At 54.0% G+C, this 17,603-nt stretch overlaps 1 protein-coding gene across 2 annotated transcripts in view; it reads right to left on the minus strand.

Moving 5' to 3' along the window:
• Positions 1-1,230: 1,230 nt before the first annotated feature.
• ALX4 (ALX homeobox 4) overlaps positions 1,231-17,603 on the minus strand; it is a 41,946-nt gene continuing 25,573 nt past the window's right edge. For both annotated transcript variants that reach the window (XM_061343608.1, XM_061343609.1), the window contains exons 2-4: positions 13,663-13,973; positions 4,903-5,031; positions 1,231-2,422 (exon numbers count right to left, since the gene is read on the minus strand). In XM_061343608.1, the coding sequence (XP_061199592.1) occupies positions 2,108-2,422; positions 4,903-5,031; positions 13,663-13,973 (755 nt within the window). In that variant the 3' untranslated portion in view covers positions 1,231-2,107. The remainder of the gene's footprint in view (positions 2,423-4,902; positions 5,032-13,662; positions 13,974-17,603) is intronic.

Raw genomic sequence — 17,603 nt, forward strand, 5'->3', positions numbered from 1 at the left:
CTTCATCAGGGAATGCAGCTAAGCTCTTGAATGGCTACATCCCTCCATTGGAGCTGCAGACCATGTGGAACCCATCCCCATGTTCCTGCCTGCCCCACTGCCCCTCCTCAGCTCTGCTTCTTGCTACTTTGCCTTGTCTTGGGCTGTTCAGGCAGGAGCCCTTCCTGGGATTGCCTCCTGGCCATGGGAAGCATCACGTTATACCTGGGATAATGTTCCTGACGCTGTGCTCAGCTGCCTGCACAGTATCTGCTGGAGATCCACCTCCTGCCACTGGTCCCTGGGTGCTTGGTGGGGTGACGTCCACCTCCATCTGCTCAGCATGATCCTGCCTGGTTCAGTGATGAGCATCCCTTCTAGCACCTAAACCATTATGTCCAATGGCTCAGATGAATGTTTAGCCTGGGACATAAGTCCTGGCTGCTGGTGATGAGAGATGCCCTCGTTGTAGACATGGTGTGGTTAAATGTGATGCCCTGTGAGTACCAAAGAAGGCATCTCTTGGCAATTCAGAGGAGAGAAAAGAGACAGGACTCCTGGTCTTATGCCAATAAATACATATTACATCTAATCTAGCAGTGGTGTGCCATTTAGGTAGTGCGTGGCAGTCTAGAAATGCTTGTATATTAACCTGAAACCATTGGGTTGTAGCTTATTTGGAGCCTTTTCCAACACCACTGTGCCTTGAACTACAAGACCCCCTAACACTGAGCACGAGGAGATAGGGCAGGCTGATGCACAGATTTTTATGGGAGTAAAATCCCGTATTTCCCTTGTGAATCTTGGATTCACTCAATCTCAGCCTGTATAGCCACGCTGTGCGGGTGCTCAGCTGATCCTCAGCTTCTCCTTGGTGAGGGTTCAGTGGGGAAAAGGATGCTCCAAAACCATTCCTAGCACTACAAGATCATCGGAAAGCTCTGGGAGCAAAGGGGATCTTACCGGGTAGGACGGGGAGAAGTGGGGATGCACATTGGCTCAAACCAAGCAAGTTCTGCCGCCTCCTGCTCCCTCCGCACTGTGGCGAGGATCCAAGTGGCTGGAGATGGAGCGGATCCAGACTTGGGTCCCTTCCCAGCCTGCTCCCTGTGCCGTTGCCCATTCCCTGTGTGCAGCAGGGGTGAAGGGCTGCAGGAGGGGCTGTCACTGCTGTGTCTGACCCCAGGACATGAGGAACGCGATGGCCTCGCACCCATGGCTCTGTGTGTGTTCCTTGGAGCAGTCTCACTGGGGAGCTGTGCTCCCCTCCCATTGAAGATCGCAATTCCCGACCCAGGGAAAGCCAAAGGAAGCGTTTTCCTACCCCACCATCTGTGTGAGCCTCAGCACTGACCAGGACCATGGCAAAGCAAACCCCAGTTGGTCCCTGGGGCAGCGAGCTGTGCTGGGAAGCTGTTGTGTGCTGGGGTGGGTGACTAGAGGCAAAGGCTCTCAGTGTGGTACCACTGTGCTCTGTTGGGAAGAGAGGCATCCCCTTCACAGGCCTCCATAGCTCTATGGCTCTATAGCTAGCTCAGTAGCTCTGTGCTATGGATGGAAAGGAAGCAAGGTAGAAGGTGAGCTAATTTGCCTTCTTTCTAGCCTTTAGCATCTTCCCAACCCTGCTCCCAGTTGTGGCTCCCGCTAAAAGGATGGGAGCAGAAGTGTCTCTTTGCTGGTGCCAAAGTCCCCATCCAGTCCCCTGCCCAAGGCAGAACAGATCTGAGCAACGCTGCCAACAACAGAAGGAGAAGATGTGTTTGGGTGTGTATGTGGGATGGGAGATGCTGCTGACACGCCAGCGAGCTCCTCCTCTTTGGAAAGGCAGATCTGGTGTCAGAGAAAGGAGCAGGGAGAACAAAAATGCCCAGGTTATTGGGGAGGTGAGAAGGGACGCATCCCAACCCGGATCTCACTGGTGATGCTCCACGCGCCTGAATCCCAGGGAGCTGGGAGCCGCCGCGTTCATGCTGGGAACACTCCACTTACGTTAACATAGGTACTTTATATGCCTATAAGGGTAGCTAAAAGTGCTGCATTCCAATCCCCGAGGAGGCAACTGCTGTCTGGAGTCCAAGCGGGTGGATGTACTCGGCTGTCCCCACGTGCCCAGTGCGGCGCTGGGCTGTCATGTCGCCCAGGAGATCGCGGCGCTGTGCTCCTTCGCCTTCATCCTCAGGGCAGCGATGCTGGAGGTCTTGCGGTCCGGCTCGCTGTTCAGCTCGTAGCCATTGAGGCCGGGGCTCATGCCGGCCGTGCCGAAGAGGCCGCCCATGTGAGTCTGTCCCACGTGGCTGCCGGGGCCGAGGAACTCGGAGACGCCGCCGGATGCGTGGGGATGAGCATGGGGGGACATGCAGGAGGGCACCGTCTCGCAGGGGACCACGCAGGCGGGCACTGGGGAGGCGGCTCCGTTGTTGCCGATCCAGGAGGGGTTTTGGATCTGGGGATGGAGAAGAAGCGTCAGGGGTGTCCCAGAGTGTCCCACAGGGCGGTGCTGTGCGTGAGGAGCGGCGGTGGGATGGGTTGTGGTGCTGGTCACCACCAGCATCGGATCTGCAGCCCATCCAAAATCTGTGTCAGTGTGGACAAGGGCAGGGAGGGTGGGAGAGCAACCCATTGTGAGCAGGAATGCGCCCTCCTCTGACAGTCTCTGGAGCACAAGTGTGATGGGGAAGGGCTGAGGGACCTGGGGGGTTCAGTCTGGAGAAGAGAAGGCTCAGGGGGGACCTGATGGCTGCCTACAACTGCCTGACAGGAGGATGGAGCCAGGAGGGGCTGGGCTCTGCTCCCAAGGAACAAGGGCTGGGACAAGAGGAACCGGCCTCAAGCTGCACCAGGGCAGGTTTAGATGGAGCTGAGGAACAATTCCTGCCCCAGAGGGTGCTCAGGCATTGGAACAGGCTGCCCAGGGCAGGGCTGCAGTCACCATCCCTGTGAGTGTTCACACACCGTGGAGAAGAGGCCTCAGTGCCATGGGTTAGTGGTGGCCTTGGCAGTGCTGGGGAACGGTTGGACTTGATGAACCTAAAGGTCTTTTCCATCTATTTATATTCTATTCTATTCTGTTCTGTTCTGGTTGTTCTGTGCTATCTTTTCAGCCATTTCTTTTATTCCTTTACACCATCATCACTCTTTGGAGCAGGGATGCTCTTGGCACAGAAAACCTGGTGTTTCCACCGTGTTTCCCTGGGCCTACCCACTACAGGGAGCAGTCAGAAAGGGGTGCTGTGAGGCTGCCAATCCTCCCTCCTGCCCCATCACAGGGCAGCTTTGCCTAAGCAGGGGTGGTTTATATCACACAGAGCTGAGCTGCCCACAGCCCCCAGCACCGGCACTTTCCCCTCTCCACAGTGATGCTCATTGCCCATTGAGGAAGCAATTGAGCGGCATCTGGGTTCCTTCAGCATCACTGATTAAACAATGGTGCAGAAGAAGGGAGAGGACTCAGGATCCACCAGCAGGAATAGGTGTGTGGTGGGGGTACATGGGCACACGGGATGAAAGCAGGGAGGAGGCAGGCATCTGGAGAGAGCAAAGGGCCCCCTGTGCCACCCCTCACCCTTGGGCCCTCTCTGATCTCCTGCCTCCCACAACTTGCTTTTCATTCCCTGATCCCCAGGGCAGGGAGAGGAGGGCACCAAGGAGGGAGGGAGCCAGTGTAAGTTACAAAGGGCACGTTGAAAAGGCGGCTGAGAGTGTCCCCTGCTTGTAAAGCTGCTTTGGCACCTCTCAGCTGTTTCATAAGGGCTTCTTGTTCAGCTGGGAGGAGATGCCAAGCAGCAGAGAGGTCAAATGCTCTTGGTGTGGTGCTGGAGTAGCTGGGAGCCAGGGTGCTGGGGGAGGAAGGACTCCAAGTGGATCTGTGAGGACAAGTTGGGTTCAGAGCATCCTCGAGGGGGTTCTGGGTGGTGGGAAGAGGAGTCAGCAGGATGGAGGGAATGCTCTGTGGGGCACAGCATAGCCCTTGAGCTAATGATGCCCTGGCATCATCTGAAGGCAGCGTTGTGAAATGGGGCCTGGCTCAACGCTTAGGAGGCTGCTGTGGTGGCAGGTTCCCCAGGGCAGGAAGCTAAGGTGGCACTTGCGTCCTGGGTCAGCAGGAATGGTTTCAGCAGGCCCTGGGAGCAGCCCCAGATACCTCAGCAAGGCTGCTCCCACCCCTCCTTTGGAGCACAAACCCACAGATCCCTTGGGAAGCATCCCCAGACGTCATCAAGAACAGTGCGGGTACCACAGCCTGTTGCTGTGGAGATTTACCAGGGGAAAATGCTTTGTCCAACTGCCTAAAGAGGGGGCATGGAAACCAGGCATGGCAGTGGGAATCCTTGCTGGGAACTGCTGGGGGGTGGGCATGAAATACTCTTTTGGACCTTTCCAAACCCGTGGGATATTAATGGGCAGCAGCACACGTGATGGAAGGGCAATGTCATCACAGAATCCCAGGCTGGTTTGGGTTGGAAAGGACCTCAAAGCTCATCCAGTTCCCACCCTTTGCCACGGGCAGGTACACCTTCCACTAGAGCAGGTTGCTCCAAGCCCCTGTTTCCAACCTGGCCTTGAACACTGCCAGGGATGGGGCAGCCACAGCTTCTCTGGGCACCCTGTGCCAGTGCCTCAGCACCCTCACAGGGAAGAGCTTCTTCCTTACATCCAACCTAATTCTCCCTCTAATAGGATGTGCTGAGCTGGGTGACCTCTGTCCAGAGGGTGGCTGCATGTCAAGTAGGGATAGTTTTGATGCCTGCTTGAAAGAGAAAAGCAGAACACCCAGCTGTATAACTCCTTCAGGGCATGGCAATACAGCCCCAGCCCCTGCACTCTTGAGGGCAGATGGATGAACCCAAGCAGCGAAGCATCACCTGGGGGTACCTCTGGTCAGAGGTACCAGGACAGCCGGAGCAGGGATGGGGATGCGCTCACCTGGGCGTAGTTCTCAGCACGGGTGAGCAGGGGCAGCTCGTAGGCGGTGGAGAAGTGGGTCCGGACCTGCTGCATCTGACCAAAGCGCTCCCGCTTGCGCCACTTGGCTCTTCTGTTCTGGAACCAGACCTGGGGAGAGGGCAACACGGGGCTGTGAATGGGGGAGATGCTGGTGGTGGATGGGGAGGCCCCGGGAGCAGGCAGAGCATCACAGACAGGGGGTGTGCATGGCACAAGAGCCATGCTGGGTACCCGTAGGGGGGCTGAGCACCCCAAGCAACAGGTGATGCCTGTCTGGGCACATGGAAACATGGAATGGTTTGGGTTGGAAGGGACCTTAAAGCTCATCCAGTTCCAACCCCTACAACAGGCAGGGACACCTTCCACTAGAGCAGGTTGCTCCGAGCCCCTGTGTCCAACCTGGCCTTGAACACTGCCAGGGATGGGGCAGCCACAGCTTCTCTGGGCACCCTGTGCCAGCGCCTCAGCACCCTCACAGGGAAGAACTTCTTCCTTGTATCTAACCTAAAGCTCCCTTGTTTAAGTTTTAACCCATTATCCCTGTTCTATCACTACAGTCCCTAATGAAGAGTCCCTCCCCAGCATCCCTATAGGCCCCCTTCAGATACTGGAAGGCTGCTCTGAGGTCTCCACGCAACCTTCTCTTCTCCAGGCTGAACAGCCCCAACTTTCCAGCCTATCTCCATACAGGAGGTGCTCCAGCCCCCTTACATCCACAGCTCTTGCCTCCCACAGCCTGGTGCATCCCATGCTCCTCACACCCCTAAATCAGTGTTACGCAGGTACAGCCCTTGTGCCATCACCCAGTTTCAGATGAGAAGTGGGAACACATCCATGTGTGCCTGAACCCAGCAGCACTGGGTTTTCCTTAAGCCTGATCCTGGCTGTGACAGTGCCATTGGCTGGGAGCTTGCATTTCTCACTGAAGTCTTCATTTTCTTAACTGTGAAAACCCAAATGCACAGCACAACACCCCTCCCCTCCTTTGCTGCAGGACGAGTGCCCTTCTATAGCATTGTGTGTCCTTAGCTTCACACTGCTTTGCAGGGCTTGCAGCTCTCTGCTTCACAGCGCTGCCTTCAAGGCAGAGGAAGGACCCAAACCCTGCTTCTCCTCTTATTTTTACTGGCTTGACATCAGTGTGGAGGACTGCACTGTTGTCAGCACCATTGCTCCTGATTTGCATCAGCCTAAGAGAGATCAGAGCCGGGCCCAGTGTCTTCAAAGCCTCTTGAAGCTTGTGAGTCAGGGAAACGCATCAATCAAGAGCCGCTTTGAAGGCACTGAGGGATGCGGGCGATCACCAGCGGCTGGGTTGTGCAGGTCACGCCAGTGCATGAAAGGAGCAGCCCCAAAGCTGCTCGGTTCTGCTTCGAGTTTTACACGGTGATGGGGGGGAGCATCACTAATGAACAGATTGGTCCTGCCTGTGCCTGGCCATGGGGCAGCTCTGCTGCTTGGAGGGCAGCTGGGGAGGCTCATGGAGGATAGTGGGTAGTCCTAGGAGGGCAGTGGGGCAGCAAGCTGGCTTTAGGAGGTAAAAGAGCACTGGTATTATCAGCCTGCATCAATGCAGCTAAAAGCTGGTACAGGGAGAAAAAGGCCTGAGGGTCCATGGTTTCTGGTCTGAGCTGACCTTCTTGTGCTGGAGGAGCTGTTTCAGCCTCTCCTGCTTCAGTTTCCCCTTCCTCAGCCTTGTGCTGGTCTCTCACAGCTCCCCACTGCTGCCAGACCCATGGTGCAAGTGGGTAACTGAGGGTCTGTGGTCTGCTCAGTGCGGGGAGGGGGATACTGCGATGTCCTTCCTACGTGGATCATAGAATGGATAGTGTAGGGATGGATGGTGTAGGAATAGATGGTACTGGGTGGATGGTGCAGGGATGAATGGTGTGGAGTGGATGGTGTAGGAATGGATGGTACTGGGTGGATGGTGCAGGGATGAATGGTGTGGAGTGGATGGTGTAGGAATGGATGGTGTAGGAATGGATGGTGTAGGAATGGATGGTACTGGGTGGATGGTGCAGGGATGAATGGTGTGGAGTGGATGGTGTAGGGATGGATGGTGTAGGAAATGGATGGTACTGGGTAGATGGTATAGGGATAAATGGTGTGGAGTGGATGGTGTAGGGATGGATGGAACTGGGTGGATGGTGTAGGGACGGATGGTGTGGAGTGGATGGTGTAGAGACAGATGATATAGGGGTGGATGTTATAGGGTTGGATGGTGTAGGAATGGATGGTACTGGGTAGATGGTATAGGGATAAATGGTGTGGAGTGGATGGTATAGGGATGGATGGAACTGGGTGGATGGTGCAGGGATGAATGTTGTGGAGTGGATGGTGTAGGGATGGATGATATAGGGGTGGATGGTATATGGTTGGATGGTGTAGGGATGGATGGTGCAGGGATGGATGGTGTAGGGTTTAGTGCTTTGCCACATAATGCCACTGGCATGGGCCATCCCCAAGCCAACCAGTCTAACCATACCCAAAGTAGCAATCCCATATTAACCCCCCCACCCCTGAATCCAAAACCCTGCAAGGATTTACAGCGGGTACAAAAAGCACCATGAGACAGCTCCTAACGTTATCCCATCAGAGCACACGCTGCGCATGAGGAGCATCCGACCGGAGCAGGTTTGATGCCCCAGGCATCCGTCTGCTTTCCTTCTTGGCACGGCCGCTGCAGCCCAGCTGCAGGCCAGTCCCCGGGCTGGCCCACATGATGCCTCTTTGATGTGCACATTCAAAGCTAGCGGTGGTGACCCGGTTCCTCCTCGGGCGGAGGAGGCCCTGCTGTGCACAGGGGGGGTGCGGAGCAGGTAGGGAGCGCAGTGCCGGCCGCAGTGAACATGTGCCAGGCATATGGGGCTGCTCCTCCTGCGTGGTTTGCCCACACACCTGCACAGCCGTGCATGGAGCATCCCATCGGAGCGGGGTTCCCCAGCACAGGGTCCTGCAGCAGTGCCTGGCTCTGCTGTGTGACCTCCAAGCCATCAGCATGGGGTTTGAGTGCTTGGATCCCCCACAGTGGCAAAGCGGCCATGGGGATGCTTTCCAAGGTGGAATGGGGTCCAAAGTGCAGGCTTTTCTCCTCATATATGCACTGGTTTTGAACTGGCACCGGGAGAATGAAGCGGTTTAAACTGGCAATTCCCAAATTGCAAACCCCATGTGGGTGGCGGGCTGCGAAGCTGTGGCGAAGCATCAGATCAGGCTGGGAAGGAATCAGAACTATAGAATGGTTTGGTTTGGAAAGGACCTTAAAGCTCATCCAGCTCCAACCCCTGCCACAGGCAGGGACACCTTCCACTGGAGCAGCTTGTTCCAAGCCCCTGTGTCCAACCTGGCCTTGAGCACTGCCAGGGATGGGGCAGCCTCAGCACCCTCACAGGGAAGAACTTCCTTATCTCCAACCTAAATCTCCCCTCCATCAGTTTAAATCCATTCCCCTTGTCCTGTCCCTACAGGTCCTTATAAAAAGCTCCTCTCCAGCTTTCCTATAGCCCCCCCTACATATTGGAAGCCTGTTATAAGGTCTCTCTGGAGCCTTCTCCAGGCTGAACAAAGAAGACAAGTTCTGGTGCCAAGGGCACTGCAAACACCTGAGGGCTGGCAGTGACCCACAGCTCCCAAACACTTGTGACAATGCTTGGACCACCACTTGATGTTCTCCTTTCTCTTCTGGTCCAGGTCTTTTTGGCTGCTTGGTATCTTGCTGTAAGGTTTCCCTAGACCAAAGCGCTCCAGGGAAAACAGGGCAGGCAGGGCAATGTATGATGCTAAAGCTGTCAGCAGAAAACCAACTCATCCCAAGTGTTCCCTCAATCAATTTGCTTTTAAAAAGCAAATCTAAACCTAACAGAAGTCCTTTACCCTTTTATTGCTTGTCACTTTCCATCAAGGGAGGATGCTATAGAAGGGGAATGTGACAGTGGAGGTTCCAGCGGTGGATGCAGTGTGTCCTTTGGGATCAGGATGGGGTACTCTGTGGGATAAGCAGTCGCTGTGGGCTGCATCTCGGTGTTAACAATTAGAGGGGGAGTGGAGGGTAATGTCACGAACCTGGCTCCTGCAGACAATGCTTTGATAAGCCCTGACGTACCAAATCAGCCCCATAAAAATCTGCAGAACACAAAATGTTTCATGTCTCCATAAACATGCATCCATATGCTGGTACCTAAAGCCATATGCATACACAGCTGATGTGCTGTGGGGGGCGAGGAGGCTGCGAATGGCCTCAGACAAAGAAAGCAGGAGGCTCCAGCTTGCTGTGTTGCTGCTGCTACCCTGGCACCAAGCCCCGTGTGTGCCACACTGGGTATGGATGGATGGGCCAAGCTTGTACCTCACCATGGCCTCTCTGGATGGTTGGAGCTGCATCCCTGAGTTTGTTCTTCCTCCCAGCTAAAGGAAAAGGTGATATCCCCTCTCTTATCCACCCTAGTGCAGTGGTGGAGGGTGAGGATGGTCCTTGCACATCTGGTGATGGGATGGGGGCATCCATGGAGCTGGATCTAGCCTGGAGACCCTCACCCTGTGCTGAAGCCCCACTTGCTGCATCACTGCCCTGATGCAGACAATGCCTCGCTGCATTTAAGACCCTGGCAGCCTCACCACGTCTGTTCTCCCCATCCCTGTCCTCCATCCCTGTTGCCCTCATCCCTCTGCTCCATCTCCCTCCGTCTCCAGGACCCCATCCCTCTGCGAAAGGCCAATCTGTCTCTCCTCATCCTGGAGATGGCCACCAGCCCCTTTGCTTTCCAGGCTGCAAGAACAGAGCCAGAATTCATCCTTGAGCACTGAAACTGGACACCATTTTATCAGTGGCCTGGAATGGGAAATTGGAGCCTGGGATGAGAGAATTGAATAACTCGACCTTGTTTTCATTTCATGTTTAATTTCCTGCAGGCTTAGCTCAGTCTTTCCGCTCCTTCCACCAGCCTCCCAGGGTTTTATGGGGGAAAAGGGATCAAGATATATTACTTCTTGCTTTGCTTTGCTTTTTTTGTTGCCCTTTTTTTTTCCCCTCCAAGGCGGTGATTTTGCTACAGCAGAGTTTGACATTTCCCTCTCACTTTCAACCATCACAGGGTCACCGCCGAAAACATTTCATTAGCGGTCCCAGCCATCATCACAAGGCTGGCTCCGAGGGCAGCTGGATGAGGGGTTACATTCCCTGGCTCCAAATCCTCCTTCTTCTCTTCTGCCACAGGGCAGGCCAGGAGGAAGGGATAGAATCATAGAACCATAGAATGGTTTGGGTTGGATCACCTTAAGATCATCCAGTTCCAAGCCCCCTGCCATGGCCAGGGACACCTCACACTAAACCATGGCACCCAAGGCTCTGTCCAACCTGGCCTTGAACACTGCCAGGGATGGAGCATTCACAACCTCCCTGGGCAACCCATTCCAGTGCCTCACCACCCTAACAGGAAAGAATTTCCTCCTTATATCCAATCTAAACTTCCCCTGTTTCAGTTTTAACCCGTTACCCCTTGTCCTATCACTACAGTCCCTAATGAAGAGTCCCTCCCCAGCATCCCTATAGGCCCCCTTCAGATACTGGAAGGCTGCTCTGAGGTCTCCACACAGCTTCTCTTCTCCAGGCTGAACAGCCCCAACTTTCTCAGCCTAATAGAGCACAAGAGAGATGAACAGCCAGGGCCAGGGTTGTGATGTGTATGTGTGTGTGCATGCAAGGAGCCGTGTGTGAATACATGTGTGTACCATGTCTCAAACCATCTGCAGCAGCATGGATGGGCTGGAAGAAGCTTGTTGTTGGTACCAAGAAGGAGGTTTTTCTGAGGCCCCTGACATGGAAAAGGAGGAGAAAAAAAGAGGGATACATGGGATGGTTTGCGCATGGCTCCCACTTCTAAAAGCAGGGATGCGCTGTAGCTTAATAACGCTTAGCAATAAGGGGGTAGGTTGTGGGAGGCAGGAAGGGAAATACTGCATCGCATCACAGTGGGAATTAGCTTTGATATTGTCAGACACTAACACTAAAGGTTGGAAACCGAGGCAGAGAGAGCAATGGAGCCAGGCTGCAGGGTGCCACCGCTGCTGGCATGAGTGCTTCTCCAGGCATAGGGATCTCCAGCAGCTATTTCAATAATGAAGCACGAGCTTGGGAAAGGGGTGGAATAAACCAGAGCTGCCACTTCCCTCCCTCAGCTCCACCTCTGCTCCTCCTGCAGCACCGTGGCTGGTTGTGCTCCCCAGGGAGCTGAGCCTGGCCAAAGGGGATGGATGACCTCCAGCCAAAGCTGGCTCAGCCATGGGAGGGAGCATCACACCTCAGACCTGATGGTGCCTTGTCTCCCTGCTCTGCTTTGCTGACCCTGGCCTCCCAGGACACTCACCATTCCTCTGAGGACGATTCCTTCCCCTGGGAGAGGGACAGCTGAGCTCCCCTCAAAGCCCATGGGGCTGCAATAGGTGTGAGCCCAGACACCCCACAGCAGTCAGCGTCCCTGCTATCTGAGTACATAAGTGGCTATTTGGCTTGCAGGAGGTAAAAAGCAAGGGGCTGCTGGTTTGTTTGTGTCTTGCACCCTCTGCATTGGCACTGGTTGGGTTCTTGGTCCTTGCAGTGGGAATTTGCTTTGCCATCAGTCTCCTGCTGCCCCATGCTCCATCTCTGGCTGTGAGCTGATGGCTCTCAGTACTGCAGTGCTGCCCAAAGGGGTGGGAGGCCAAAGCCAACCCTAAACAAGCTATAACACAGCCCAGAGCTGACAACAGGCACTGGGGTGATTCACTGAGTCCCCAACACCAAAAGCTTCCCTCTCCATCAGCAGCAGGCCCTGTGTCACCCCCATTTCTCCTGGGGGCACAGCAGCCCTTCAACACAAGGCAGTGGCTGGGTGCCAACCCACAGCACAAGGGAATGGGCCCTACTTGGTGGGGCTGGGGGAATGACTGAAATGCAGGTTCTCACCCCTCTCACCCTGGGGTAAGTGCTTATAAGAGGCCAGGCCACTCAGACAAGCTCTTCAGCTGCTCCATTACTTGAGCCCTGTCATCACCATCCCAAGCGTGAGGTGCATGTGAGAGGCTGCAAGAGGCTGTTCTCGGGCTCCTGGGGGTGCTTATCTCAGAGCAGGGTGAAGCCTCCAACCCCAGGCTGTGCCTGATTTCCTCTGGGGAGGCACTTCTGCCCTTGGCCGCAGTGTTATCCAGTGGTAAAGTGGGGAATAAACCCCCTGGGATCACGGGTTATATGGAATGAACGTGTGGATTGCATCCTGCCTCTGTCAGCCAGCCCTGCGCGCTCGCTGGGATGTGTTAGCTGGCTCTGAGGCAGGCAGGAGGAGCCTGCCACCCTCCAGCACCTCATTCCCATTCCTAAGCAAAAGGAATTTCATGCCCTGTGAGGCCGGTAATCCAATGCTGCGCCTGGCCTCCCGGGGGACCCCATCAAGCACTTGTGATGTGTCCATGGGAAATCACAGCCTGCATCCAGTGGGAGAAGAAGAGAGCTGATGTCTGTAGCACTGCCTTTCCCTGCCCATCCCGCAGTGCCCAGCACGCCAAGTGTGGGACTAATAGGAATTGTGATGCTTTCTATTGAAACACAGCTGAGTCCAGCCTGAAGAGCAACCGCTGTGGGGAAGAAGAGGACACCAGCCTTGTAAGCCAGGAAGCAGACAAGAAAAATCCTGCAGCTACTTCCAAGTGAACGGTACAGACTAAAAGGTACTTAAGCAAGATACTGGCCTGACTGCTTTGGCTGTTTGCAACTACTGGTAAAGGTTAGCGCAGAGGGGAAACCAGGCTGGGAGTCTTCCTGGTATAAAAGACACAACCACATGTGTGCACAGGCCAGCTATTCTTGGTGCTAATGAAGGCTCTGGGGGCGGTGAGCTGATAAATGACTGCAGACAGAAGTCACAGGGCTTAATAGACTGGGTATGAGAGCCTAAGCTTCAGTGGGAGCTCTGATGGCCATCACGGAGTGAGCTGCGGATGCTCCAAGTGATGGTGCTCCTTCTTGCACATGTTTCTCAGCTCTGCCAGGCCATCAGTTTGACTCAGAGGAAAGAGCAGCACTCAGGGAACCACTGACTCTCAATGTGGAGTTTGGCTCCTCACGTTAGTGTGGGGTTCTAGTTTGTGGGAGCTGGGACCTGTGTGATGGAGGTGCTTGAGACCACAGTGTGGCTGTTTGACTCCTGCTCATCCCAAGCTGGTGGGAGCATCTTTATGCTTTAGATCACCAGGCGTTGAGTAGTCTCAGTGCCTGTGTAGACAAGCGGGCAAGAGCTGCCTCTCCTGTATCACTTGCTGCTCTCTGATATGGAACATCCTGGTCACCTCTGCATCCCCATCTAGACATAAAGAGCCCATAACACAGGAAACCTTAGTCCCCCTCAGACTAACAAACCTGTGTCCTCTGCTGAACCTCCAGAATAAAGTATAGACTCATAGAATCATAGAACAGTGAGGGTTGGAAAGGACCTTAAGGTCACCTATATCTTGTAATAGCTTTGTTTAGGGTGACTGAGGTTTTACCATCCCCATGAGCTCAATGACAAGAGGCATCTCTATGAACACTGGAGCCACCAACCCAAATAAAGGCTCTGACACTAGTGTCAGACATGGATGTACCATCCGCATCCACAAGCTCTGGATAGGGCTTGTCTGCCTGCAGGCTGTGATGAGGTTGCAGGGACAAGCAAGGCTCGTGATTCCATTCTCCCTCCCTTCACCCAGCATCACCCCATTCCCCATTACCTGTACACGAGCCTCAGTGAGGTCTGTCCTCATGGCCAGCTGCTCCCTGGCATAGACGTCTGGATAATGGGTCTTCTGGAAGACCTTCTCCAGCTCCTCCAGCTGGTAGCTGGTGAAGGTGGTGCGGTTCCTCCGCTTCTTGCCCTTGTTGCTCTCCGAGTCAGCCTTGTCCATGGGGCTGGGCAGGTCTGTGCTGGCCCTGTCCTGGGGCACTTTCACCCCGGCCTCCTTCACGCTGAGGTAGCTGCTGTCCATTCCCGAAGGATCGGAGCTCGGCTGCAGGTCGGCTTCTCCCAAGTTGCTCTCCTTACCTATTTGGGTTGGGAGCATGGGGAAGGGCAGGTTTGAGCAGGGTGGGGAAGGGGAAAAGAGAGAAGGCAACAGATGTAAATCAACCTGTTAATTAGTTCAACCCATTAAAGCTGCAGCCACGGCACTTGGGCACCGAATGCAGGTAGAGATAGTGACACCATCACGGGCAGAGGAGAGAGGTGAGGCAAAAAGCTGCCCTAAGTGCACGAAAGCTGCTGGCCTTGGCACCTGAGGGTGATGGAGCTCACCAGGGTGTGCTGCTGTTAAGGAAAGAGGTGGTTGTTATGGCAAAGGGGCTGGTCCCAGCCCATGGATGCCAGCATGGCATGGGGAGGTTTTGGTGAGCTCTGCTACCTATTCTTATTAGACCTCCAGGAGCTCTGTGGAAGGATGAGCCCAGCACACTCATGTGCGTACACCCTATGCATGCACAGCCTGCTTCACTCTCCCATCACCCACAGTAGGAGTCAACCCCATGGAACACTGCATTCCTTGGTCCTGGCCATAGGAGAGGTCTCTGAGGACAGAGGGACCCAAACCCAGGTCTCAGAGATTGGCCCCAACCCATCTGTGCTCCCCTACTGAATAACACAGGGTAGAAACCCAGGGGCACAGGACAGCCACGCTTGGTGCTTGGTGGGATTTGCTTTCTGCTCATGCATCCCCATGCAGTGGGGGTTTGGCAGCAGAGGCGTTTCTGCACTCCCCAGTCGCCCCACAGCCTGTTGTGAGGACTTGATCTTCTTCCAGCAAAGAGGCTGTGAAAGGCACTTAGTGCCACAGAAAAGGCTGGTGTGAGATACCTCCAGAAACACAGAGAGAGAGATGAGAGGAGTCCAACAGCAGCCTGGGAGGCTGTTCCTGCCCAACCTCCCTGAGTAATTAGTACCCAATAGGCCATGACACACAAGACCAACAGGGCAAAGCAGGAGGAGGACATTTCAACCACTGCAGTGAGCTGGTTCCTCTCTAAAGCTTAGTAGATACAAGTAAAACCACCTTTGAGCTTCTGTAATGGAGCATATGTATCTACATGCATGGGGCATCCTCTTCTACCCACCTCCTGTCCACAGTGCCAGTGGTGTGCCCTTCATTAACAAGAGTGCTGCCCCACCAGCAGGATACTGGATGGGACCCATGGCAATGTCCTTGTCTGCTGGGACCGGTCCACCCAGCCTGTGCTGCACAGTCCATGCCATACCTGCCCACATCTCTGGACAAAAGCCATGGCAGCCTGACTGCAAGGTTTGACCTCGAGCCACGACACTGAGCTCCTGCAGATCCAGGAAGGAAAGGGTGCAGTGGTACTCCCTGTCCGTGCTCTCCTGACCAAGCCAAGACCACACCAACGGGGAACCTTTTCAGTCAGTTTCACATTAGCCTATTTTTAAATGTTCTCAGCCCAGGATCAGTCTTTCTGGGAAGTGGCTCCACCATGTAATGATGTTCCCACTGGGAGCTTTCTCCCAGCAGCGTCATTAATGCCGGTTCAGGAATCTTAGCCTGTCTTTGGAAATACCCATTCTTTCCATCAGTCATCCCTTGTTACAACATCCTTCCACCTAATTCGCTGTATATTCATGGCTTAGCCCTTCTGAGATCAGCTCTGTCATGGCTTCATAGCCAAATAAGCAGGCCTGTGAAAAGGTGTATGTATCCTTCTCCTTTTCTCACTCCTGCAGTAGAAACAGTGATTGGGATACAAACAGGAGGATGAGATGTAGCTGTCACCCTCAGGCATGGGGGCAAGGAGGGTCCAGGTTTAAGCTTGTGAGGATGAGCTATGAAAGAGACTTGTGGAAAGAATGGCCAGTTATTACAGAGAAGCCAAAGGCAGATGTGGGATGAAGGCACCAGAGGTGCAGGAGCTGTCAGCCACTGCCACCCCACTGTGCTTTCAGACTTATTGCTTTCTCTAATACTCTTCCCTTAGGCTTTTGAAGAGCTCCCCATAAAGCTCAGCAAAACCTGACGTATATTTCCACTCTCTCTGCTTTGATCCTGGGGAACATTCGGCCAAGCTTTATGCTCCCTGGTACTGGGACCAGTATCCAGGCCATTGACATACTCTGCCTCCTCTTAGCACCTTCACTTCCCAACTGGCTGACTTCTTCCATCCCTCCTGGGGGATGCAGGTGGACAGGCCCATCCAAAACAGGCTGGGCCTATGCCCTGCACCACAAACTGGGTAAATCATATGCTATGGCCATGATATTTATACTTTTCAAACCTAATGATAATAAAACATCTCCAGAAAAGCATACAGCAATGGACTCCTGCCTATGAGCATCAGTAGAGATGGAGTAATAAATAAATGAAAGTATTCCAGGAATTTTTTTCCTCCTTTCTTCCTTTTTTCTTTTATTATTTATGGTGTCAGGAAGCTCAGCACATTCTCCCCCTGCCTTTGTGCTGCTTCTCCCTACCTCCCAGCTCCCCTGCGATCCAACAAGCAGCAAACACAAGACCTGAGGCCTTTCCTTGGGAACTCCTCTGCTGTTTCCTATCTACTCAAGCAGCCTAAGTAGCTGGAAAAGGGTCTGCAAAACACACGCAGAAAAGCGCTGGTTCTGATTTAATTTCATTGACTGTGTAGCTCAGACTGCAGCTGGGAGCTGGGCTTTCAGCAGTGATGGTTATCACTGCCACAAGCCGTCAGCCCCAAGGAGCAAGCGGCCACCCAACCCTACCACCAGCTCAGAGTCCTCCTTGCCACTCATCCATGGAGCAGATATGGGCTTCTTTACCTCCAGCCCCTATGGGCACCAGTAGGGATGAGCTGTCACTGGAAGGCAGGAGGCAGAGAGCATGGATGGCAGTGTATGGAGGGGATGGCGTGCATCCACCCTTGGCTGAGCATCCCAAGATGTAACTCATTCTGTAGTAAAAGGCTCCCTGACCTCAAAACCAGTCATGCTAACTGCAGAAGTGAAACAAATTGCATACATCTGCATATGGATATACCCAGACTTCCTGTAACTGGAGATGGCCTCAAAGTTTCAGTGCAAAGTTTGGGGTGTCTGTTTCTAATCAAACCTAAAGAGACCTGGAGTTACATATTGTGAAGATCTCCATGACAAGGAGGTAATGTGAGCATCACTGCACACTTACAAGCCCAACAAGACCACTTGGTGCCTCCTTCACTGCTTACAACTCTGTCCTTGCCCTTATAGCAGTATGAAATACAATCAGAGCAAAGTCAGCTTTGTGCATCCACATGGGAATAGGCAGTAGGACATGTCAAATACACATCTTTGGGCCCAATGTGAAACGGTGGGTCTCCTTTACACAGCACGTGTGGCAAACCACAAAGATAGACTCCCTTCACATAGACCCTGTGATCCTACAAGGCTGCAAGACATCTCCATAGCCAGCCAAACCCAGAGACACCACCAGCACAGAGCTGTTTCCTCTGGGCTCCAAAGAAGCCTGCAGGATCTTGGCATTGCCAATGTTCTGCTCTGGTAGCATCTCATCCGAGCTGTTAACGTCTCAGTGAGGAACCCCATGCTATCCCAGCCTTGGGGAGCACCGGGCTGCCTCTCTGCTCCTACACTAAATAACATAGGGAGCTTCTGCCTTCCTGCCATGGGGTTTTCTCCCTGCCCATCCCCAGATCCCTATGGCTT

The sequence above is a fragment of the Neopsephotus bourkii genome, unplaced genomic scaffold (assembly GCF_033783945.1).
Source record: "Neopsephotus bourkii isolate Nb327-2 ecotype Australia unplaced genomic scaffold, CSIRO-AGI_Nbou_v1 NB_1825, whole genome shotgun sequence".
Lineage (NCBI taxonomy): Eukaryota > Metazoa > Chordata > Aves > Psittaciformes > Psittacidae > Neopsephotus > Neopsephotus bourkii.